This window comes from Daphnia pulicaria, chromosome 1 (genome assembly GCF_021234035.1).
Source record: "Daphnia pulicaria isolate SC F1-1A chromosome 1, SC_F0-13Bv2, whole genome shotgun sequence".
Taxonomy (NCBI): domain Eukaryota; kingdom Metazoa; phylum Arthropoda; class Branchiopoda; order Diplostraca; family Daphniidae; genus Daphnia; species Daphnia pulicaria.
The window spans coordinates 40,854,464-40,878,871 of record NC_060913.1 but is presented as its reverse complement, the minus strand read 5'-3'; the positions used below and the strand labels follow the sequence as shown (position 1 = coordinate 40,878,871).

General features: G+C 41.3%; 6 protein-coding genes across 12 annotated transcripts; 3 read left to right on the top strand and 3 right to left on the bottom strand.

Annotated features, from left to right (window-relative positions):
• Nucleotides 1-576: 576 nt before the first annotated feature.
• Nucleotides 577-4,510, top strand: LOC124320369 (nuclear envelope integral membrane protein 1-like). Of its 3 annotated transcripts, none has more exons than XM_046783235.1 (8): nucleotides 577-1,052; nucleotides 1,115-1,488; nucleotides 3,045-3,058; nucleotides 3,126-3,292; nucleotides 3,357-3,697; nucleotides 3,764-3,925; nucleotides 4,080-4,160; nucleotides 4,236-4,510. In XM_046783235.1, the coding sequence occupies exons 1-8, from the start codon at nucleotides 789-791 to the stop codon at nucleotides 4,351-4,353; spliced, it is 1,521 nt and encodes a 506-aa protein (XP_046639191.1). In that variant the 5' UTR covers nucleotides 577-788; the 3' UTR covers nucleotides 4,354-4,510. The 3 variants fall into 3 exon arrangements, with proteins under 3 accessions (XP_046639191.1, XP_046639189.1, XP_046639190.1); XM_046783233.1 differs by lacking the exons at nucleotides 577-1,052; nucleotides 1,115-1,488 and adding exons at nucleotides 2,355-2,581; nucleotides 2,644-2,792 and having other exon boundaries at nucleotides 2,854-3,058; XM_046783234.1 differs by lacking the exons at nucleotides 577-1,052; nucleotides 1,115-1,488; nucleotides 4,080-4,160 and adding exons at nucleotides 2,358-2,581; nucleotides 2,644-2,792 and having other exon boundaries at nucleotides 2,854-3,058.
• LOC124320246 (E3 ubiquitin-protein ligase Arkadia-like) lies at nucleotides 4,372-8,116 on the bottom strand. Its single transcript, XM_046783032.1, has 2 exons — nucleotides 7,969-8,116; nucleotides 4,372-7,905 (listed from the first exon to the last, which is right to left on the bottom strand). Exon 2 carries the CDS (start codon nucleotides 7,814-7,816, stop codon nucleotides 4,898-4,900), a length of 2,919 nt encoding a protein of 972 aa, XP_046638988.1. The 5' UTR covers nucleotides 7,817-7,905; nucleotides 7,969-8,116; the 3' UTR covers nucleotides 4,372-4,897.
• A 193-nt stretch (nucleotides 8,117-8,309) lies between these two features.
• Nucleotides 8,310-9,079, top strand: LOC124320438 (UDP-N-acetylglucosamine transferase subunit ALG13 homolog). 2 transcript variants are annotated; one of them, XM_046783324.1, is made up of 2 exons: nucleotides 8,310-8,575; nucleotides 8,647-9,079. In XM_046783324.1, exons 1-2 carry the CDS (start codon nucleotides 8,468-8,470, stop codon nucleotides 9,058-9,060), a joined length of 522 nt encoding a protein of 173 aa, XP_046639280.1. In that variant the 5' UTR covers nucleotides 8,310-8,467; the 3' UTR covers nucleotides 9,061-9,079. The 2 variants fall into 2 exon arrangements, with proteins under 2 accessions (XP_046639280.1, XP_046639279.1); XM_046783323.1 differs by having other exon boundaries at nucleotides 8,641-9,079.
• Nucleotides 9,058-16,618, bottom strand: LOC124320249 (SAFB-like transcription modulator). 3 transcript variants are annotated; one of them, XM_046783036.1, is made up of 13 exons: nucleotides 16,344-16,618; nucleotides 16,080-16,164; nucleotides 15,731-16,014; nucleotides 15,634-15,658; nucleotides 15,024-15,297; nucleotides 14,026-14,078; nucleotides 12,157-12,278; nucleotides 11,936-12,085; nucleotides 11,200-11,628; nucleotides 10,849-11,123; nucleotides 10,053-10,499; nucleotides 9,633-9,808; nucleotides 9,058-9,556 (listed from the first exon to the last, which is right to left on the bottom strand). In XM_046783036.1, exons 1-13 carry the CDS (start codon nucleotides 16,473-16,475, stop codon nucleotides 9,147-9,149), a joined length of 2,862 nt encoding a protein of 953 aa, XP_046638992.1. In that variant the 5' UTR covers nucleotides 16,476-16,618; the 3' UTR covers nucleotides 9,058-9,146. The 3 variants fall into 3 exon arrangements, with proteins under 3 accessions (XP_046638992.1, XP_046638993.1, XP_046638994.1); XM_046783037.1 differs by lacking the exons at nucleotides 14,026-14,078; nucleotides 15,024-15,297; XM_046783038.1 differs by lacking the exons at nucleotides 15,024-15,297; nucleotides 15,634-15,658; nucleotides 15,731-16,014; nucleotides 16,080-16,164; nucleotides 16,344-16,618 and adding an exon at nucleotides 14,237-15,017.
• A 195-nt stretch (nucleotides 16,619-16,813) lies between these two features.
• On the top strand, nucleotides 16,814-21,306 carry LOC124320231 (tetratricopeptide repeat protein 21B-like). Its single transcript, XM_046783001.1, has 5 exons — nucleotides 16,814-18,625; nucleotides 18,690-18,972; nucleotides 19,030-20,010; nucleotides 20,076-20,399; nucleotides 20,468-21,306. Exons 1-5 carry the CDS (start codon nucleotides 16,944-16,946, stop codon nucleotides 21,140-21,142), a joined length of 3,945 nt encoding a protein of 1,314 aa, XP_046638957.1. The 5' UTR covers nucleotides 16,814-16,943; the 3' UTR covers nucleotides 21,143-21,306.
• On the bottom strand, nucleotides 21,187-24,023 carry LOC124320343 (zinc transporter 2-like). Of its 2 annotated transcripts, none has more exons than XM_046783188.1 (9): nucleotides 23,915-24,023; nucleotides 22,976-23,287; nucleotides 22,777-22,908; nucleotides 22,551-22,713; nucleotides 22,292-22,468; nucleotides 22,061-22,233; nucleotides 21,914-21,997; nucleotides 21,602-21,842; nucleotides 21,187-21,530 (listed from the first exon to the last, which is right to left on the bottom strand). In XM_046783188.1, exons 1-9 carry the CDS (start codon nucleotides 23,948-23,950, stop codon nucleotides 21,382-21,384), a joined length of 1,467 nt encoding a protein of 488 aa, XP_046639144.1. In that variant the 5' UTR covers nucleotides 23,951-24,023; the 3' UTR covers nucleotides 21,187-21,381. The 2 variants fall into 2 exon arrangements, with proteins under 2 accessions (XP_046639144.1, XP_046639145.1); XM_046783189.1 differs by lacking the exon at nucleotides 23,915-24,023 and adding an exon at nucleotides 23,474-23,623.
• Between the last annotated feature and the right edge of the window lie 385 nt (nucleotides 24,024-24,408).

Below are 24,408 nucleotides of genomic sequence, written 5' to 3'. Positions count from 1 at the left end.
GTTTCAATGAATTTTAAAATATTTTCAAGGTGGTAATCAAAGTAGCAAACAAAGTTTGAGGGGAAAAAAAGAATTGTCACGTTTTAAAGATCAGAGGTGAGCATGTGACTGGAAAGTAAATAGGGGTTTATATCTTTTTTTTTATTACACGCAATCTTATCTCATATTTATAGCATGGCAGATGGGACAAGACCTGTAGATATTTCCTATTGCCTCAAGTTACCGCGTGACTTTGCCAGCTCCCAGTCTCCGGCAAAATCATGTGATATCTTAGTACGATGGCTTGCGTTTTTTTTTTCTGTTCGCAGAAATTTTAAAAAAGGATGAGTTCGTTCGTAAGGTTTTTATTGAAGCCGAAAAGGAAGCGTATGATAGCTTATGAGTCGTGAGACTCGTGACTCGATGATTGGTAAGAAGCACCCGTGGCATTATCATAGTCACGATAAAAATTCAGCAATGTACGTACGAGAAAATTCGATTCTAAAAATGTTGGCCCTTTTTTTTGCTATCAATTAAAGGCAAACAGTTTTAAGTCATTTGGGAAACTGCTCGGTTATTTTAAAAACCAATTGGCAACACTGTTGCTTTAGGAAAACAACGTCTCCCATACTGATTTCTATCGAAGTTGTGTTGCAAGAGCTTGTCAAATAGTTATTACGAGAGAAAGCGAAAAAACTGAAGGCAAATTAACCATTATCCCTTGAGCAGGTTAGGTAGAGTGCTGAGAGCCGAGCTGGCCTATATTTGAAAATCACATGACTGGTCCAAGGGGCCGGCCCTCACGATAGATGGATCCGTTCAAGAATCTGTCCTTATCGCCTTCGTCTCTGGCATTGTCAGTACCTTTGCTCGACAGCAGCGACGAGGCAAGTGACGAAAGGACTAGTTTTGTCAGATCGGCAAAATCGCAGCGGAAGTACGGAAGTACTACAAGCGGAAGTAGCATGAATGACTCCTTATCACCTTCAAGATTTCATCCCAGTTGTCACATGGAACACAGAGTTCAACCAGGAGAAACATTGGCTGGAATTGCACTTCGATATCAGACAACGGTAGCTCAATATCTCTCCTTTCCACTGATTTGGTTTTACATATGATACAACTTTTTCACCAGATGGAACACATCAAACGTATCAACAAAATGTGGACCAGTGATACCCTTTTTCTACGAGAAACCTTACTTGTCCCATGTCCTGCAGAAGACTTCCCAGCTGGCACTGAAGCATTTGCCAGATTGATGATAGAAAATGAAACGAATGGAACTGTGTTTCCTACCTTGGATGCATCCTGTACGGAAATCCCATCGGTTTTCTCTGAAGTTAGCCTTAGGTCCATGAAAAACAATCCAGAGCTGGCGAGGACCAGTTCTGCTAGCAGTGCAAGTAGCACCAGTATTGACTGTGACAAAAATATCCATGATTATCTTGGTGACATTGATAGTCAAATTAAAGAAGCCAAATCAAAAGCGCAAAAATTACAAAAGACAAGGTATGCAGTTTGTTCACATTTTTAGATTTAAAAATTACCTAACAATTACTGTTGCCATTTAAAAGTGATGTAATGAAGGATCATCCAGATGTGAATAAAGGTTCGTGGCCCAGATCCCAAGCCTCAACAAGATTAAGACTGAGTTTGGCAGAACTAGGAGGAGAATTCAATGCTGCAACATCTTCAGACCATGTGCCTGTTACAGAAGTTGTTGGTGGAGCCAGAGGCAGGAAAACAAAGTCAATGTTCAATCACAGAGATAGATCTCAAGATGAGATTTTCGAACTCTAATCAACTCGGCATCATTGTTGGTCAGCTGCTTGATGTAGGGCGAACGCAAACCGTTGTACATTCTATTTATCATGATTGTGATATCTCACTTGAGTTTAATCATGCTCTTTAAAACAAATAAGATGTCTTGTTTAAACTTTCACCAAGTAATTTTTGTCGAACGATTCGGGTGCCGTTTTTTCGTGATTCTTCTTCTGCTTAAAATCACACGTGCAACTACAGGAAAACTACACACTTCAAATCATTTTTCTCTAATTAATCCTAACATCCTGCTTAGTAGGTGTTGTAAACCATTGTTGTTTTACGTTTTTTTCCAATTATTATATGCTAGTCAAGGAATTGGTTAATACAAACTCAGATCCACGATTGAATTTCTTTTTAGCACCGCATGACAATTTTGCTTTCCATCGTGCTTACTCAATGAAACTGCAAGCAAATTTCATCCCCCCTCCCCCGATTCTATTTTTTAAAATTGGCGCTACTGTTTTTTTTTTTAAATTTATATTATGATGAAAAAAAATCTTCTGTTATGTCAATTAGGTGGGGTAGTTGACTAGCGTTTAAATATGGCAGAAACAAATTGCAATTAATTTTTTAGAAATTTGATCAAATGATTTGTCCCTATTTGTTCAAGTTGTTTACAAGGCAACAACGCATTCTTCTGCTTTACAATATGGCGGCACAACACAAAATCAAACATACAACATGAGCTCCGCTGTCCTTAGATCCTTAATAGGAAAAACGGTTTTGTTTGTTGTGATACTAATTTCATTTTCTAACCATGTGTTTTGTGCCATACGAGGTATGTTGAATATATTAAATTTCATTGTTAAATTCTAATCGTGTTCTTGTTGAATGATGTAGCTGTTAAAGCCGGCAATGCACCGAATCAGTATAACATCAAGCCGGCGAATATTTACAATGTGTCGAATGATCATTCAGAGGAGTTGTTGACTATATTTTGCTGGCCTGGTGATTCAAAAACTGTGTTTGGGCTCTGGAAAACTGCAACAGTAAGTCTAATCAAGTATTAATTAATCATCCTTACCTTTACGAGACATGTTCTGTTTCCAGGTGTATTTAACCATAAAAGATGACAACTTTAACATCTACAAGGGAGAAAATGCAAGCCATGTTGTTCATCTTCACGAATTACTTCAGCAGTCTTGGTTTTCATTTCTTCCTTGGAAAGAGAAATCAATCTCGGTATCACCATTCAATATGTCATGCACAGCAGTTTTTTCAAAAACTGAATTTCTCTTGAGATTAGATGTCAGACGTAAGCAAACATATTTTGAGGTGTTAACATTTTCAAATCCATGATTAAACATATCATTCTATTTCAGAAATCAACTTTAACCGTTTGTTAATGTTCATTGCTGGAATACTCCTTTTTTCGGTTGCACCAACACTGTGTAAGAAAGTTATATTTCACTACACTACTGGAACGCTTGTTGGAGTATTGGGTTCAATTCTCATTATTGTCTATCTTACTAGCAGGATTATTCCCAAAGTAAGTTTTTGAAATTAGAAAAAAAAAATACTTCTTAAAAACTAACTACTTTATAATTTGTTAGAAATCTGGTGCTTATGCTGTCTTGATTGGTGGGAGCTCTATAGTCTTTTACCTGATCAGAAGTCTCTGGGAGAACATGTACTCTGTGCTTCGAGAATATCATTACTATGTGATTGCTTACCTAGCCGCCAGTTCAGTGATTAGTTTCGCATTTTGCTACCGATTTGGTCCAGTCACAAATACTAGAACCATTAATCTCCTTCAGTGGTCTCTTCAGTTGTGTGGCTTGTACCTAGTGTTTGAAAGCAGTGAACATAAAGAAGGAGCAATGGCCATAATCTTAGTCACGGTTGTCTCGCATAACTTTCCGGGAGCGTGGTGGGCTCGATGCCAGACACTGTGGTAATAGCACATTTTATCATAAATGAGATAGTTCATGATTATTATCATTTGCGTTTGATGCGGTAGGTTCAAAAGATTTCCCCCTACCGTGCGCTTATTAACCGAAGATGAATACGTCGATCAAACTCGAATTGAAACTGAACGAGGACTAAAGGAATTACGAGAATTCAGCAGAAGTCCCCAATGCAACGCCTGGAAAACGATGAATCGACTTAAGGATCCCCTCAGGTGATTTTAAATTTATTATTCTTTCATTTCTATCGAATGGTGGCAGATTGGGTGATCTTGTCAAGGAATTTTTATTCGGTCGTAAGATTCCCTAATCCCTACCCTTTGTTCGCTTTGTCTCCGGCCTGATTTTTTGCATGGGTTTTGTTGATAGGATGCGAACTAAACCTAGTCCTCGTTGTATTGAATTCGTCTCGACTCCACCTAAAAATAATCGAAATAGAAGGTCTTCTCGGTACGCAGCTTGTGGATTTTAACCGAATGGATTGGTTAATACCGTTTCGTTTTGTTTTTCTCTTCTTTTTAATAGATTTGCCGAATTTGTGGAGGGCAAGTCACATCTCTCAGATCGTGAAGTGCTCGACTACGAGACGACAGCGTATAGAGAGAGCGAGACATGGACGGACGACGAATCAGATGAAGAATGAAACAGTGAAAATGATCAATTAAATGCAAGAAACAAACTTTTTATTTCCCCCTTTTTTTCTGGAGGGTGAGGAGGAGGTCGGAGAGTGAGAGTTGAAATTTGAAAGCAAAGTCGATTTCAAAGCAATTAATTTCAATACATGAAAATCATAAAAGAAAGCTTTTAACCTTATTTCAGTTAAACTGTGGGGTTAACATAGGTTGAAGAAAGGCGCCGGTACTGATTGTTAATAAAACTCGCGACTCATTCCTTGATTCCTCTACTACGGTAAAGTTGAGGTAGAGTAGAACGTTTCACTGGTCAGGGAAACCCCCGAGTCAGCCAACACTAGTTTGTAAACTAATCATAAACAACTCTTCTTTCTGACTCATTTCATCATCATAGATCACGCTAATTTTACGCAAACACAAATATTAATATAAACACCACTACAAAACTTCGAATTAAAGAGTAGGAAAGAGAACTGGGATAATCATATACTGAAGGAAACTAGCGTTTTTTAAACTTTAAAAAAAATAGGAATAACCTATGTGCAAAAGTTAAGTTCAGCTTGCTGGAGCTCCGGCCTCCATTTCGGTTGCGTCTGGAGGTATACGGAGAGAAGCTCCTTCAGGAGTAGCTGAAGACGAGCTCCAGCTACGAGAATCCCCTTGTCCTTGCTCTTTCGATTCCACTTGGGCTTCAATATCAACACGACAAAGTGGACAGAATTTAACAGTGGTAAGCCATTGGTCAACGCAAGAGACATGAAACAAATGCATGCAAGGTAGACGACGGACATCTTCACCTTCCTCAAATTCACACAGGCAAATGGTACACTTTTCGGTGTTGTCTTCATTACTGTCGCCATCAACACTGCTGTTGCTACGCAAGAGACGCTTGTACGAATGCGACAGAGTATTGCGTTCGATGCACGTCTGGGAGGCACCACGCGAGAGCTGGGCCATTCGACGCTGTTCCACCAATCGCATGTACTCTTCCAAACGCGTTGAAGGACGTAAAAATGGGTAGTGATGTGGTGATCCGCTCAAGAATGGACTGTTGCCCAGTGGGATCAATGGTGGTGGAGGATGGTGGTGGTGACCGTGCTGCTGGTGGTGAATGTACAACGGGTAGCCACGGTGGTAAGGTTGCTCCTGCTGATGGGCTGGTTGGATTTCGACTGCTGCGGCACCTTGAACACCGGGCATGGCAGGTGGTGGAACGCGTTCCATTGGTACGGTTCGAGGTGGTGGTGGTGGTACTGCGGGCGGGATGGCTGGTCCTGGACCTATACTGATATGCAAATTGCCAGGCAGACTGAAATGGGCAATGTGGTGGTGGTAAGACGGAGCAAAAGCATAGGCAGGAGGAGGAGGCAAATGGTGATGGCGAGGATCTAAGTTGACAGGAGAGCTTTCAACGACAATTTCAGCTTGAACGGCCGGCATCATGTGGCTACTCAAATCGGGAGCGTGAACAGTTCTGAATTGTGGCGAAGGACTGCTGTTGCGCTCCAGTGCAACTGGATGATATGGAGGAGGCGGACCAGAGAAACCAGTAGGTTGTTGTTGATTTTGAATGCCTTGACTCATCATCGGAGAATCCGGAATCGATGACGGACCGCTAACTTCGACGGTTTCTCCAGCTGCGACACGCTGTGCCATGTCCATATGACGTCGAAGAGCTTCTTGCGAGCGGTGCTGTGAATGCCAAATCCTCTGGTGAATGGGATGGATACGCATGAAGCTTCGAGCAATGGCAGGCGGCATCGTACAACGTCCGTCCACGGGTCGTGAAGTGGGGGCCGCATGGTAAATACCAGTTGTTTGAGGAACGAAAACGGGTGCGGGTTGAGCGACAGAAGTGGCTTCAACCAGCTGACTGGGTTGCAGTGGAATGGCCGCAGCCTGATTAGAAGATCCATCTCCTGCTACGTGTTGAGGTGACGGAGTGGCTACTGTTTCAACGGCCATACTTGGATAACTCCACCAGACGGGCGAACGAGCTCCACCGTGGGTTTGAACGGTTGACGGCAAACGTAGAGTCAGAACTGGCGGTGGTGGAGGATGGTGATAAGCTGGCGGTGGTGGTGTATACGAAAAGGCAGTGGCATGATGGGCTAGCGGAGATGGTCGAAGAGACTGATTAGGAATGTAATGTGCTCGTATTGGATTACCATTGTTTGGCCAAGCTACACCCATGGGCGTGGGCCGTCCTCCGTCCACGTAAAACTGCCCTGGACATCCGCACCAAGCACCTGGGCGGTTTCCTGCAGAGGACGATGGAGTAACGGACACAAAGGCCGGCGATGCTCGTCTTACTTCAGCGTCTGGCTGATTGTTCTCTTCAATGACAACCGGTATTGGTGCCACTGGAGGCTCTGCTTTAGGTATAGCTCTTGACTTTACAGACGACGATGGTTTGGGCTGTCTCCCAGTAGAACGAGAATAGCCCGACGATGTAGAAGGATTGGGAGTCGACGTTTCGTCTTCTGAAATGGTAAGATCTACGACTTCGGGTTGATGCTGAGAACGCAATAGACCAGGTCGGACGCTTACTACTTCGATGCAACTATCGTCATCGTCAATGTCTGATTCGGTAGCAGAGGATGAACCGTCAGTCAGACATTCTAATTGTAGATCATCAGCAACTGGGCCATCATCGCCAGTTACCGTTCTTGCAACTCCGATACCCGATGGACCGGGTACAGGTTCTCCACCAGAAGTCTCGGCTTGTTTTTTGGACTTCGATGCGTTGCAATTTGAATCCTGTTGAGTTGTATTCGGTCTTTTTCGGCGGACATCAGATGATGAAGATGATGCTGCTACAGCAGAAGCAGCAGCTGGAGGAAAAGATTCTACGCGGTTACTGTTGGCCCAATGGGGAGGTGCTGGTGCCTCCTCCAGTCCAAAGTGAAAGCCATCGACGTGGCTACTGAAGGAGGCAAGAGAAAGAAACTCGTCGACTGGGCCAGGTGAGAGAGAGGGATCGAAATAAGGATTTCGAGTGATAGTGATCTCTCTCTCCCCACTCTCCATACTGTCGTCAAGGAATACAGGATCTGGTGGCCCAGACAGACTGTACGCTGAAGGTTGCAAGTTAACACTGACATTAATACTTGTTGGCATTTGAAGAGTCAATGGCAAAGTTTCATCATAGTGGAGTGCAACTGGGGGTGAGAGCAGCTGTGACGGCATCAAGACAGGGCTGGGAGTTTCTAATTCTGGCATGTCCAAATCCTCTTCATCAAAATGGCCTGATGGACATTCACCATCAATAGAAGGGCAATTCCTACTAGGTGTTCTGGGCGGATTAGTCCTTCCATTTCCAAATGCCAAGTGATTGTTTGTTTCTTCTGCTGAAAGTGATGTTTGTTTCGGAATATTTTCTGTTGCTGATTTGCTACTATTTGTTCCCGAGCTATTGGATCTTTCAGTGTCCATTGTATTTTTTCTAGACGGGCCAGCTTGTTCGTCACCCATTATTGATAACAACTCACTCGATAGAGACGGCTCGAGGCAAGATGCTCCCAAGGGAAGAAAAGACGATGACGTTTTCCTCCCTACACCACCTGATGAAATATGTTTATATAATGAAACCATTTGTCATTGAAATTAAGATTAGTTTGACTTACCATTAAAGACTGAAAAACAAACTTAACAGTAATCCTGTATGAAAACTCGGTAAAGGGCAAAGAGTCACGCCAATCAAGTACAAAACCCTTTCTTTCCAGTTAAGGACAGCTGATGAGACAATTGTCTTTGCTGTAAACAAGTGCCAACGGTGCTGCCAAGTGCCAATATTTCAGACAACATCGATTTTTTTTTACTTATTTTTTGTTGTAAGTTTGAATGATGAAATGATTCATTAAATAACTTAAACATAATTACATTTATGAGTAAAGAATTTCTAAATTAATAAAGTTTACGTAATTTTAGAGTTCATTCAATAATATTTTAAAAAATATGAACAAAACTGTCATCGTCTGCTTTCCCTTTTGCCTGACTGACATTCTGACAGATTAGTTGTTCGTTTTTTTAAATAATAAATATCACAATTTCGTAAACAAGTTGAGAATTTTTGTGGGGAATCTCCATAAGTGAACTGAAAAACTAGTATTGCTGTCGTTCGAAATGAGTGTGACACATAAAGAATCGGGAAGTAAAATCGTTTTTGTTACTGTAGGGACTACCCAGTTTGACGAATTAGTAACTCAAGTTTTGCATCCAAACACGTTAGAGGTATGTTCGATATTTACGTTGCATTACACATTTTTCCTAGTAAATAATAATGTAAAAAATTTGAGCATCAGATTTTGGAAGATGATGGGTACACACATCTTGTTCTGCAAATTGGACGTGGTGTTGAACCTCCAATTTCTATTTCACGAAGAATACAAATATCTTGTTATCATTTTAAAGAAAACATTTCTTCTGATATGGAAAAAGCCTCCCTAATCATTTCACATGCTGGTGCTGGCAGTTGTCTTGAGGCCCTCAGTGTAGCAAAGCCATTAATTGTTGTGGTTAACCAGAAGCTGATGGGCAATCACCAGCTAGAACTTGCTGAGAAGTTACATTCTGAAGGACATGTTTATATGTGCTATCCAGAAACCTTAAAAACTACCATTGTTGATTTTAGAACTACTAAACTCCAGAAATTTCCTAGAAATAATCCAGTTGCATTCTCAGGCTACCTTGAAAAATTGATGGGATTTCAAAAATAAAGTTCAATTTGTGTATTGATTTCATACATTGAAAACGTCTAAGTTGAAAAAAAAAAACGGTTCAAAAACGATATGATGCGATAAAGTTAGTGTCGCGAATAACGATCTGCCGAATAGCCAACGGATCCAGACTGCCCGATAACGGGGTTGTTAAGACTCCCTATGTTTCCTGTCGCTGGATTATATTGCGTGGATCCACTAAGAGGGGGAGCTGATCCAGTCCAGTTGTTATTAAATGATCCAGACGACGCCATTGACCTTCCGACAGGCATTAACGAGGATGACGATGCGCTCCAGCGATCTTGTTGCGTACTTCCGTTGCCAGACCAGCTGGTGTTAGAAGACAATCCAACTCCATTGCCCAGCATGGTATTACCGCTTCCATTGGAACCGTAATTAGTTTTTGAACTTCCAACTCCTCCGCTTGATACGGGGGCATTCGCACTGGAAGGGCCTCGCTGCCAGGGCTCAGACACTCTCTCATTGTAACGGTGATCTATTCGAACAAAAGAGAAAACCACAAAATAGTAATTAATATATGATCGCAACCGCACTTTCCATCCGGCTTTTACCTTTCCCACGTGAGTCGTTGGCATATCGATCACGATGATCTCTCTCCGGCATGCGGTTGTTCCGTATCGGTTCAGTTGCACTTCCCCTGCCTACTCCTCGATCACGCGGACGCTCTCTTTCCCGCTCCCTGTCACGATCTGAAAAACCTTCTCGGCTTCGGCTCCCGCGATCGTATCTATAATTTTTAAAAGTAATTAGGTTAAGTACATCAATCCAGAAAGAAAATTTTGAATAATGATTAACAAGGATTGTCACGATTTGAATGACTTTCCTGTTAAAATTTGTTACAGGCTAGGAATAAAATCGTTTTCAATTTAGCGAGCTGATAAATGGCACTGCCTCCACACAAGTAAAGCAGCACTGAGTGCAGCTGCATTTTTAAATGAAATATAAGATTCACACATTTAGTAGTTACATACCTCTCATCACGTCCCCTGTCAACGACCCGTCTGTCATCCAAGCGATCACGAGGAGGGGGAGGTGGTGACGGCGGTGGGAGTCGAGTGTCTCTGCGAACACTTGATATTTCTTGGACTACGCGTCGTGTAATGACAGGTGCTCCGGCAGTTGCAGAAACAGATGACGGGGGTGGACGTTCGAAGCGGCGGGCGTGGTTGTCGTAACCGCCGCGAACCGGTTCAGATACCTTTGAACCGCGATAATCAGCATTCAGGGAGGCAGAACCCGATCCAAAATGTCCGCCACTTCCAGCGTTGCCACCCTTGGGATCAACAAAGCGTGATGATGGATCGAATCGCATCGACCCTTCCATCGATAGGCGTTTACGATCGACAAAATACCCATCACGATCATTGGGTGCTGTCCTTTTAGTAGCGCGCCTAACTTCTTCTATCTTGGCAAGAGACCTGAAAAAACAAAAATGTTAGCAATCGAGACGGAATAGACTAAACTGTAAGAACTTCTACTAAAATATGTTCATCTCCTATCCTAAGGTAAGCAAGTCTAGTTATCAAACTTCATCCTTTGGCAAGGGAGACAATCTCTTTTAATATTGCACTGTGAATGGTTGAATTCGACCATGAGACATCGAAACAATCGTTAAATTCACGATGCTGAACGGAATGGTTCATTATCCTTTTTAAAGTTCGACGAACGAACGTGGGAAGCGGCTTCCGTAAGGCGTGGCGCATTAAAGGTTTCCTCCCGCGGATAAGCCTATCTATTTTGTGTGATGAAGGGCAAGTAGAATTATACCTGGCTTGTCGACGCTTCAGCTCTTCTCGTTCAGCTTCTATTTTCTCCCTTTCGAGGCGCTGCTGTTCCCGTTCAAGGCGTAATATTTCGGCTTTCTCGCGCTCCAACCTCTCCCTTTCGATGCGAAGCCGCTCTCGCTCTTTTTCCAGTCGGATCGCCTCCTCACGCTGCTTTCGCTCGAACTCACGCATTCGCGCAATCTCTTCTCGACGACGGCGTTCAGACTCGCGTTCTAACCGCTCACGTTCTCGAATCCGCTGCTTCTCACGTTCCTCCTTTTTTTCATAATATGGATGGATGTCATTGCTTTTCTTATTCCACCATCGACCGTTTCTTTAAAACTGCAAATACCCGAATATGCTGGAAGGTCAAGACTTGTTGACGTGGCCGATGAGGAGATGGGGGTCGGCGAGGTCGATCTTTCCTCTCACGTTCCATCCGTTCACGGTTGACTCGTTCCCTATTTTCCCGCTGCTGCTGAGCCGACGAGACGACCACCATTTTACCATCTTTGTCCCCTCCTTGAGTTGTCGATTTCTCTTCCTCCTTTTCTTTCGTATTTCCGGCGACGGACGAGTCCCCGGTCGTGGCGGATGTAGCAACTTCCGGTGTCGTAACTTCGCCTTTCTTAGCGAGGGGCGACGAATCAGCTACCGTTTCATCAGTTTTGTCGGCACTCTTTTTTTCAGGGACTTCATCTTCGGTTCCAGCAGAGGCCAAATTTTTTGAATCAGAAGATTTGATGACATCGGCCTTACGCGGTCCATTTTCTCCTGTGGTCTGATGATTCAGAGTTCAGCACGAAAGTTGGAGGTTAGAAGGTGTGATGAATCACAACGTGAGACAAAAATAAACTAAAAGTAATTAAAGCTAAAGAGAAATGTGCTTCTCCTATCCTAAGGTAAGCAAGTTTAGTTATCTAACTTCATCCTTTGGCAAGGGAGAAATGATTATGTTGCATATCATGTCATCAACGAACCGACCACAATTCCGTCGATCGTTTACTTTAAGACATCATGCGGTTTCCTCTGTCTAGTTTAAGGGTCCCACGAGTAAACAATCCATAAAATTTACGAACGCTTCTTACCCGCTCTACGGAAATCATCCGACCGTGGATCTCTGTGCGATGGAGGTACTGAATGCACTTGGATGCATCTTCACTAGTAGCCATGGTTATGTATCCGAAGCACCGTACACCTGGAGTTCGAGCGTAAGTGACTATTTTTGCTCCCATGACCTGAAGAGAAAAAAAAGGGCAAATTAATATTGCACAATTCACCCACATCACACTCATGAAGTGGTACGTACTTTTCCAAATTTGGAGAAATGATGTTTTAGATCCGTGGCGCGGGTCGATGTCGACAACCCACTCACCCACAAGTTACGACTACCACCATTACTGCTAGAACCTCCTACGGTTTTCTTCTTATCTGTTTTGAAAATAAAAAGAACGAGAATTTTTTCTTCATTCATCCATTTCAAAGGATCAAGCTAACATAACTGAGCGTTCGGTGAAATACTACTAGTGAGACAGCATATTTAGATTTTATCATACAGTCTTGTGATAAAGCACTCTTGCACACAACAATGACGCTTTGAGTGATTTTGAAAAAAAAAATCAACTTATTCCGATTGCCCTTCAGCACTAAGTGCGCTTCACAGGATACGCAGCAACAAGTGGGACACGACGTTGGGTTAGACACACACAACCCACTCACTTGTCTACTCAGAGACACGGTTCACACCAAAAAAAAAACTCCGGTGATAAATAAACAAATATGGCACAGTCGAAGAAAAACCCCCGGGGCTAAAGAGAGAAGAGCCAACAGCTAGCGTTACCACCACACGGCTAAGTTACGAACTTGGTTAGTATCTCCGAAAAATTTCACCACGGGGAATGCGAGATGGCACGACGGATACCCTACTCCCACCGTGAGTTATTTTCGCCATGTGATGCGGCTAAAGGGTCAAGAGAAAACCCTAAAAGGGAAAGGTAAGACAACTTGTGCCATCAAAACTTCTTAAAAAGAATGGAGAGAAGGAAAAAAAACTTTCTATCCCTCTGCCGATTCATCCTCGCACGGTGGAAGAATTTCTTGGCCATACACAACAGTAGAACAAAAGGCACGTCCCACTTTGGCACAAAAACACAAAAAAACTCAGCCCTCATGCACTGAATTGTATGGCGACATTTTCTAATTAAAGCCTACCAGGAAACCAAAATTTGCTTTTGTGCTGCGGACAATGTAACAGCGATGAAGGCACCCGCAAGTTTGCGTGAGTAGTGGAAACAAGTAATTCAGATCTCAGAACGCATTAGAGCAAATCGAGGTAGGCGGGTATTTCTACTAGAGAAAATTACTAACGCTCAAGTCGTGATACAATGACAAGTCGTTGTCATGAACAAAACGCCACCACGAAGACATTTCACTCCACAGGCGCTTTCGTGAAATCTTCTTATCTTCGACGAGTCGAGAAACACAGATTAAACCTAACCATAAATAAAAAGCTTGGCGCAAACACATTTAACCGTGTTCTAGCCCGACGCAGCATTCCTTTTGTCAACAAATATTCTTTTACATCCCGAGACAAAAAGAAGTGAAAATCCCCGAGTCAACATCAAGAAATTGTTAAAGGAGCGCCGAGTGGAATGACCCATAACTGTTCTTTTCTTTTCCCCCTTCCCAATATTTAAATTATTCTTTGTCAGCAACAGGAGTAGATAGTACAGGTACACCTACTATCAACTAGGTATATAAATTATTCACAAGGAAAACCAAAAACAAGTTTCTACCTCCCCCCTCCCTTCCAGTAAACAACTTCCTCTGTCATCTGAAGGAAGTTATTACAGTCGACAGTCCTCTCAACTCAACAAAAAATCAAGTCACGCACCAATCAAGAACACAACCTCATAAAAAGAAACGGAGCTTTTTTAACGTGAAATAAATTACATCCTAACAATAGAGCTGCAGAAGCTATCTATCCCATAACGCATTGTTTGAATTTGAGCATCTGATAAGAAAATGGGAAGAACGCATCGTGAGCGGCAACCATCGATCTAATCCGTTAACTAAAAATGCTGTCTCTAAAGAAAGCCGACAAGCTTTCCACTATTTTATGTAAAACCAGCTTCTACTATCTTAAATTAAATGATCGGAAAACGTAATAGTGACTCACCTCTGTCATCTTTGGAGGCAGTTTTCATCCCATCTTTAACGCCGATCGAACTACTGTTAAGGGAAAAACATAAACGTCAGAAATGCAAAATAAAATTTTTGCCTATTAACGATATAATTAACACGACGAGGACCATAACGAGAGGCGTTTAAGCATTATTGAAACAGCGGAAGTATGTCTTAGTTATGTTTGTTCCACTACAGCCTCTTACCGTGGGCAGTCACTTATTGTACTATTGGTCGAAAAAGGCTTGGATTGATTCAGTGAATGACAGTTGTCAAGATCTAACTCGTTGCGGGTTAAACGATAAAGGGCGGCGAATGTCTGTAGGCCCAATAATGGAAAACGATGAAGCCGAGCGGCAAGTTTGCACAGTAGGACGTGATTCAAAGATGGTCTGTCAGAGGATGCAGGAACATTCCGAACTTCAAGCAGCTCTTTTTTGACGGCAAGTTGCAGGTTCCGAGAGGCTCCTGCGTTGAATGCGGTGAGGCACACCATCCTCGGAAGAATCAAAACCCAGGCCTGCTTGGATCCACACGCGATTACGTCTTTGAAGTCAGTCCAGGAACATAACACACGTTCACTCCAAACGACGGGCGGCGATAGACTGAGTTTCGTAAGTTGACCGTGTACACTCTTTGTTGGTTCCGACTACCGCCTCCGGGTATGGAAATGGGACTTTTTACTGGCGCATTTGTCTTGAAGATAGACGGAGGGGGGAATGAGCGTGCGTCGAAGCATAAGAACGACCAATAAGACCAAATATTGATTGAAAAAAGGCTGAGCAGATAATTTTGTAGGGAGTGCCCATTCCAAATATCAAAAGACTTACGCAGGGGAGTGATTTCTTAATACTCACTGAACTTAACGAATGAAAAATGATTGTGAGAGGGATTTGGTAAATGGGTATGATGTTGCTTTCTGACGAGGTACTCTTTCGATTTTTTTTTTTTTGTTTCAATTATATCCAGCCACAATGGTGAGGCACCACCAACCTCTTCGCTTTCTCTCCAGATGAAGCCGACGAAGCGATGCTGTCCAACGTTGCTCCAGTGCTGTTGCTTTCCTTGCCATCTTCATCTGCTTCATGGTCCCCATTGCTGTCACCACAGGTCGCCGAGCTCGTTTTGCCGATTTCCAATTCATCTCCACCGCCGGACGCCAATGTTGATGTCTCTCCCGATGAACCCACGCCGACCGTTTGGCTCTTTGGCAGCTGTTTCTCTTCACGTTGCTGCGGCTGATTTAATCCTCTCCTTGGTGGTTCGTCTACCGGAGGGAAGTGAATATAGCATAACGGAGTGAGCCTCGTTGGTCAGTCTCTCCATCTCGCGCGCCAAAGTAGACATGAAGACCAAAAGCTTTTTTTTTTTGCCGACAAGCCAATTTATGCTGTCAAATGATTAAATTGCTGCAAATGCTAAGACACGCCCAGAAACTTCTCGTCCAGGGCATGGACAGTTCCATTACTTGAAGAACGAACGCACAACCGTCAAGACTGTTAACGGTTATTGAACCACACATACACACAATCACTCCTTATATTAAAAGCTGTCCCATTTAGAAGCTAATTTATTTCAATAAATGAAAAATACTATCTCTTACCTTTCTCCTTTGCATGACTCTCCTCCTAAAAAGTAAAAAGTACTTGTAAGCAAATGAAATAAAAGAAAATGAAATAAAACTAAAGGTGAAATGTTACCTCTTCAAAATTCTCTTCATCTTCCACGTTGAGGTTGATGCAGTCTTCCACTACATCACCATTTTCTTGGTTGGCTGAAAATTCAATTTTGACGAGTTCTTGGGGAGGAGGCAGATCTGTGTTCGCTTCATTCACCTCAACACGCTCTGGTTCATTGTCATCATTGGTTTGAATCCCTTTTTTACCATCAATCTCATCTTTCACATCTTCATCAAACTCATTAGCATTGGGAACATCAGCTGCATCAGTAGCACTTTCTAGATCGCTGACATCATGGTCTTGTCCTTACAAATAAAATACAATTAGTTCTACTCAACTGAATCTTTAAATTTCTACAGAAAATACTTACTTCCAATACTTGTTCTTTTGCCTGTTTTCTTTTCCAAGATTTCAAAAAAATAATCTTCAGGATTGTTTCCTTCATCAAGCACAGCCTGTCGAAAGTGTAAAAACCAAGATTTCATTACATTCAACATGTGACAATGTGAGGTATAACTGTAAGTTTGTGACATAGAATACATTCATCCAATCATACTTTCTCTACCACGAATAAATAACCGGAATTTCAAACTTACACATATTGTGAAATACACGTCAGCAGTAAAAAACGTACCTTGGTCAGACGGTCGACTAATGTTGCTTTGACTCCTGTTTTGTCAAAATTTCTCTTTTCTAATTCGTTCTTCAAATCAACCACGCGAAGTTCTGGTATTTTACGTTTAACTGTCTCTGCACTTCCTGCCATTTTTAGAAATTTCTCAATGCTAATGTTTCATGTCACAACTCGACAGCAATTGCAAAATCTGATTTAGCAATGAACTCGAACGTCTCAATGAAAGAATGCGCGAATGCGGCTTTCGACGTTAACGATTCATTGGAGCAATGGTTGCTCCTTCCGGAACATTGACAAATCTAATGAGAGATTTCGTGATATTTTTCAAATATACTTTTTAATATGATTTGAAAGTGATACTAATAAATTTTTAATTTAAATTAAAATTTTCTTTGATTCAGAAATTCGATTATAGAACAATTTATTTTTGGAATTAAAATGCAATGACGGAGAAAAACAAAAGAGCAACACTTGCCGTATTGTCATGGCAACTAAAGTTTGAAAACAAAGGCAAACCCGTTTGGTGTTCTTCGAGTTCTTCTTCGAGTGTGTAAATTGTATTAACTATATTAATTATAATATTATAATTGTCGTGAGGAAATGGAAGACAAGAACATGGAGGTGAAGATACACAGTTTATTCAGAGAGCAGTTGTATCATTCAGCAGCAGAAGCAACTAACTCGACTGACAATTCTGTCAATACTCTCAACAAATTTTACCAGGCACTTGCTTTGCTGTTTACTAATAAAGTCGAAGATGCTCTCAATTTACTAACTCCTTTGCAAGCGGATCCCCTTTTGAATTTAAGTGCTATTATAGCATCTCTCCATATTTACAAGCATTTCAAAAGCATAGATGCTGGTGAAACAATCACACAACTGGAAGCAGCTCTGAGAAGTGAGAGAAAAAAAGCCAGTGATAAATCCCTTTACTATGCTGCACTTTTCCTTCATTTGAACAATCGCCAGGAGAAAGCAAGAGAGTATGCTGATAGGGCGTTAAGCATTAATTCAGGCTCAAACAATATTGATGGTATTATTCTTAAAGGCTGGATTGAACTTTTGTCTAATAGAGACAAGTCTAAAAAGAAAAATCCTTTGGAATATTTTGAATCAGCTATTTCAATTGATAGTCGTGCTATAGAAGCCTATCAAGGAAAAATTAGATACCTAATTCAGTCTGATAATGTTTCACAAGCTTTCCCCATTTTAAACCAAATGATCTCCAATTTCCCTAACAATCAAGAATTTCTAGTTGAGAAACTACGCGCTCATCTCGCTGCAAAAGACTGGGATGCTGTGGGTGACCTGACAAAGAAAATAAACAACGTCCCCAATCCGTTTATTGTAAAAATACTCGAGATACAGATATTAGCAACTATTTGTCATGACGGTAGTTTTGTGGACGCTACCCCCCTCTTAAAAAAACTTTTTGTGGCACTTGAGAAGTACGAACCGACTAATGGAGAGCTCTTCGTGAACTCAGCTAGGCTCTTCTCTAGAGTTTGTGGCAGGCACATTCCCATTCTGAACGAATGCCAAGTATTCGTTGAGAAAGCTATCAGATTGGATGAGAAAAATGTTAATTACCTTTTTGAATTGGCACAGCAACAAGTACTACAAGGTCGCTTCAAAGATGCTTTGTCTTCTCTTAAAAAGATTAGCCAATCGGGTGAAACATCAATCGAAGTTATGTTGCTCAAGATCCACTGTCTTTTGGATGATGAACAGTACGAGGCTGCACAGCAACAATTAAACATTGTCGAAGAATTACACGACAATGCTTCATCTCGTACCACCTTTTTGCTGGCCAAAGCCATGTTGTTGCGTCAGAGAGACCCAACCGAATCCCTTCATTTACTGAAACTTGCTTACCAGCTACAAGTAAAGAATGCTAGCTGTATTTCGTACGGTGTCGAGTACCTAAACAATTTAAATCCCGATTATTTACTCTCTGTTGCTGAAGAGTATTTTCAATATCATGGTCCCGAAGATTCACCACAGACCTTGCTTGAGTTGTCAGACATTTTGACTTGTGTAGTCCAGGCGTGTCCCGGTTTACTTCCCGCTCTGTATCGGTTAGCTAATGCAAATTTCATCGCTGGTGATTACCGAGCGGCCAGTGCTACTTTACACCACATTATTGATCATGTCGATCCAACCTATATTGAAGCTTATTTACTTATGGCCCAAATTGGTATCTATCAAAATAATCTTGCCCAGGCAGCCCAATATCTTGAAATGGGGCTGAGCTATAACTTTCACGTACGTGATCATCCAAGGTAATCCAAATCATTTTCGATTATTCTTTATTATATTAACACTTTTATTTTTTAAATACTATAGATACCACCTACTCTTAGCTAAAGTTCAACGCCTAAAGAAGGATACCGATGCTTGTCTTTCAAGCATTCGGATGGCAATGATTTTAAGTGGAATGAGACCATCAAGTGCGGGAATGAAACGTTCAAAATATCCGTTCAGTTTAGGAGAAAAGGCAGCCACCTATTTAGAGCTTTTTCACGTTTTAATGGATTCCAATCAGAAAGAAGACGCTGGCCAAGTCATTCAAGAAGCTTTACAGGAACTGAAAGGGACATCACAAGAAGGAGTTGTTATTTTAGCTCAGGTATGTATGAATTTAGACCTGATAATATTTGTAGGTACCACTATTCCTCTTGTCTAGGTTGACCACCTTCTTAACGAAGGTGATATTGATGGGGCTTTACTCAAACTGAAAGCTTTGCCAGACTCCCACCCACAACATCTACAGGCCCGCGAGAAGATGGCTGATATCTACCTGCATCGACTACAAGATGAAGCGTTATACCTTCAATGTTACCGCGATATTGTACGTCAGCTACCAACCGTACGCAATCTGACCTTGCTAGGTGATGCTCACTTGGCGCTGCATCAAGTGGACCAGGCCGTTTTAGCTTACGAAGATGCACTAAAACTTGAGCCGCGCAACTTTCAACTCGCTTCGAAAATAGGAGCAGCTTTAGTCCTGACTCACCAGTATACAAAAGCGCTGAATTATTTTAAGGATGCCTTGCGCAGCGATGATTCATCTTCTCACCCAGGATTGAGAATTGAGTACGCCACGCTTCTTACTCGTCTTGGACAGTTGGACAAAGCAGAAAAGATCATCAGCGAAGCTTTACTACCCAATATACAACAAGCTAGAGGAGATCCAGATAGACTAATGCAAGAAGTTAAACTCCTGCAACTACTTGCCAAAGTGCAAGAAAAGAGTGGAGACCAAGAAGAAGCTATTGCCTCACTGCGTAGATGCCAGAGCATTATTGGATCGTTAGTGAAAAAGGTTGATCAGTCTGATCATCTCATTGAGCAAAAGAAAATTGCGTCCACTATTTCCATTCAAATGGCTGGACACGCCCTATCGGTTGATCGTGATACAGATGCGGCCATCCGGCTTTATCGTGAGGCATTATCATACTCTCCAGATGATGTTCATTGCATGGCTCAATTGGCCAAAGTTTACTTGCAAACCAACGATGTAGAACACTGTCAGTACATGTGTAAGTCGTTGCTCAAAATCGATCGTGAAAATGATCAAGCTCAGATGATGGTAGCTCAGATCGCTCTTCGTAAAAATGACTTAGAAACCGCAACATTGCATTTCCGACAAGCTCTAGAACGACAAGTAAATCCAAAATTTTTTAAATAATCACCTTATTTTCCTCGATTTGACCCTATTTTCTTTTTTAGCCTTGCCATTACGAAATGTTGGGTCAGTTCATCGATGTCTGTCGACGCCGTGGAAATATATCAGATGCAAATGTAACACTCCTTTCTGCCGAAGTAAACTCAGTTCACGGACAGAATGAACCAGGACTCAGCTATTGTAGAGGATTGTACGAATTCTATTCGGGACAATACAACGTTGCTCTGCTGGCTTTAAACCGAGCAAGAGGACATGCTGTTTGGGGCCAATATGCCATCCGAATCATGCTAGACATATGTTTGAATGGTGACAGCGAAACTCTGGAAAATGTCACTGATCTGGATTCTCAGTACGAAGTCCAAGACACGGTTTGTCTTATTGATTTTATTTATTACTTAAAATTTAGCTCAAAAATATTATCTTAAAAAAAAAACAGGAATTGATGGCACTGCACACGGCGGCTAAACTACTTCAAGAATTGTCTATGGTCGAAGGCGATGAATTGCAGACTCACGTATTGTACCCTAACCTATATTTGCTAGCGACGCGACAGAAGACGAATGTAGAACGCGCGTTGATAGACTTGACCACGTTTGCTACAAAAAGCAACCAGCAGGATAATCCAGGTGTGGTTTTTGGCATCGCTACCGCACATTTGCTGCTAAAACAGGCGCAACGTGCTCGAAATCAGCTCAAGCGCCTCATCAAAGCTCCGTGGACTTTAGAAGAGGGAGAATATTTGGAACGTTGTTGGCTTCTTCTCAGTGACATTTACATTCAAGCCGGTCAGAACAAAATGGAAGTGGCCAACGAACTACTCCGGCGCGTCCTCACCTACAATCGCTCTTGCGCAAAAGCTTATGAATACCTTGGATACATAATGGAAAAAGAACAATCATTCCGTGAAGCAGCTGGGCATTTTGAAAATGCATGGAAGATGTCTGATCAGAGTAATGGCATGGTAGGCTACAAACTGGCCTTGAGCTACCTTAAAGCTAAACAGTATACCGATGCCATCGACATCAGCCAGTCTGTGTTGACTAAATATCCTAATCATCCGCGTATTCGTAAGGATGTGCTGGAAAAAGCTATTGCGAATTTAAGATCTTAAAAACTTTCCTTTTTTTTTAATAACGCTTGTGTATAATCAATCCGTCCAATGTTATAGTTCTCGAATGTATTACTTGTGCATGCGAAAATTAAATCTTTAATTCTGTAGATCGCTGCTAATTTGTGCTCAACTATAGCGTACAAATATATACACAAATTAGCAGGTAGATTTGACTGCGGAATGCTTAATATAAATGTTTAGAATTTTAGATATAAAGGTTTAGATCTGGAATGTCTAAGTTAATCGTCGAATGTAGTACATTGTGGGCAGACTTCAATTGCTGCAGCGTTGAACCGTTCAACCTGGACCGTACAATGAGCGATACCATATTTAATTTGGAGAAGTCGAGTAGCGTTATTTAGCACCTCTTCAGCATCTGTCATAACACCTGCAAAGTCCAATATAGTAAGGTTTTACTTTTTGATGCTAGTCAGTTATTACACTTTCTATTCAACTCACCAACAGCCAAGTGAACAGCCAGAGCATTTCTATCAAGTGTGAGAGACCAAATATGCAAACTATGTACGTTGCATACACCATTGATGCTCTTAAGATCTCGTCGTAGTTCGTGATATTGAATATTACGTGGCACGCCTTCCATTAAGACATGTGACGCGTCACGGATTAATCCTATAGTCGTAGTCAACACCAGTCCAGAAAAGAGGAATGTGCAAATGGGATCCGCCAGGCGAAAACTAGGCTGCGTTTTTAGAAAGGATAAAAAGAATCAATGACACAACTATTAATTCTAAAAATCAAAGAAATGCCTACCCAGTATTTGATTACAATGGCCGCAATAAGAACCCCGATGCTTTGAACAAGATCGCCTATTACGTGGATTAGTGCAGCACGCACCTAAACGATTTTATCCATTAATTAGTACCACCATAAATCGTCCATGGTCGTTTGATCAATTACGTTCATATTGCGAGAGGCGTTCGATGTGTGTCCGTGATTATCATGACTGTGCCCATGTCCGTGATTATCATGACTGTGCCCATGCCCGCCGTTTGAATGAGAGTGGCCGTGTCCTCCACCTCCAATTCCATGAGAGTGGCCATGATGAACCAGATTGAGTTTCTTGCAAAGACCTTGAATTAAGATGCACTTTTAAAAAAATTACCAAACAATCCTGACGTAATTTCTGACCTCCGTGAAGGATTGCTCCCATTGCGATATTCATAACTACTCCTATAGAGCTAACTATGATCATCGTATTAGCATCGATATCGTAATCCTGATGAATAATGCGATCAATCGCAAGATAAATTAAGACGCCAGTCAGAATCCAGATTACGAGAACGCTAAACAAAGCGCCAAGTATTTCTAAATCGCAAAATGTAAATATGTCAATGCCATGTAGGCAAACAATTGGCATAAAATTGCTATAATCATTATCTCTTAATACCTGCTCTGTAGTACCCAAAGGACATCTTTTTGGACGGTGGTCGAGAAGAAACCCAAATTGCAAATAGGCTTACAAGAAAACTTGTAAAATCTGAAAGCATGTGAGCAGCATCTGTCATAACTGCAAGACTGTTGGATAAATAGCCTCCTACAGCTTCTGCAATCTACATGGGCATCAGTAAAGTTGTAAGGTGTACAGTGCTCTTAGAAAATAAAAAATGTATTACCATAAAGATGAGACAAAGAATAGAGGCAGCAACCAACTGATTACGAGCTTGAACTTGGTTGTTAGAATTCAGTGTTCTCTGATGACAATGATCCCATGCTTCAGATTCTCTGCTAAAATTGGCATCAACACCCTAAATAAAGAATATTTTTAGTGGCATGAGAAACAAAATGTTGTTAACTAATATAAATTTTATTTACCATAGTATTAGTCAGTAAAGGCACATCTAATTGGTCAGAGTCAAAGCAGAGAAGTTCTTCCCTAGTGCTACCAACATCATTGTTAGCAAGGGGATTTCTTAGATGCCGCCAATCTCCATTCACTTCATTCCAAGAATGTGTTGTTGAATTGTGTGCATCACTTGAAGGAATTCTACCTATTAACTGGTTAAATAGACTTGAATCTGTTCTAGATCTTGGGTGTTCCAATATTTCCGTAACACTATTATTGTCAAGTGGATAAGAGTCAGTCAGAAGGTCTGGTGCTGCTGATGTACTTTTCATTCTACTTCCCTGTAAAACAGATGATTTTAAATCAAAAGTATACATGTTATTTCAAAAACAAATCTGATTTCGCCGTCTTATGATCTAATTAAACCAATAAACTATTATACAGTGCCAGCAAAACTAAACACACAAGATTGATTGAGCTCCAAGAACAAAGTAAACAAATAAATAGTCATGGTAATTCAACCTCACCATTTTTAGAAAGGTGTGTGTAATTCAGTAATTTCCTTATTTATTATTTACGAAAACTAGGTCTAGGTGATCGAGATTCATAGCGGATGACAGATCACAAGGAGGTAAATAAAGTCAAAGGCAACGATAATTGCAGAGGTGGCCCTAATACTCATTTTTTTTTTGGGGGGGGGGGGGGGTATTTTTTTAAATTAACACACACACACGACCTGAGTACCTGACACGACAGTCACGACACAACACACACAGCTCTTGAGCTCTCCAAATAAAATAATTTGTATCATGGGATCTTATTCTTACGTTTACTAACTTTTATTGTTAAATAGAAAGCAAAGTCAAAGCCTTTAAGTTTAGAACCTACAGTATATTTAGTGCCTTAAAAATTAAAATAACAAACTAACGATTATTTATAATTTTGAAAATAAAACTAAAGAGTTGTACCGTTAAGTTCATAGGCGTAAGTTCAACATATGCCATTGTTAAGAATAGATGATAACCTGAGTATTATATCACAATAAAAAGAGAACAGACACAAACTTCTTTTTGAGGTTGGAATGGCCTATTATAGAATGGCCCCAAAGCAACCCCAAAGTATAATTCTGTCCGTCAACAAATAAAATGATATGGTTTAAGATGATATCCTACAGAGATGTAAGCATCCGTGAGTGAGCCTTATCAGTTTGGATTTTACGTCTAGCAAGTCGTAAGATAGACAAATGTACAGTATGATATGGTATGACGCGTATGCATGTGTACCGATTGTACCGCTTTTTATCAATAATCCTACGATCATCATTGATGAAACAAAAACAAAACAATAAGGATAAAAATGCCCTCAAACCCGGTATCCACATCATCGTGCGTGGTTAAGCGTAGAGGTGAGTGAACAGTTGAAACAACATTCTACAGTTGCGGACTTTTCTAGGGTACCCGCC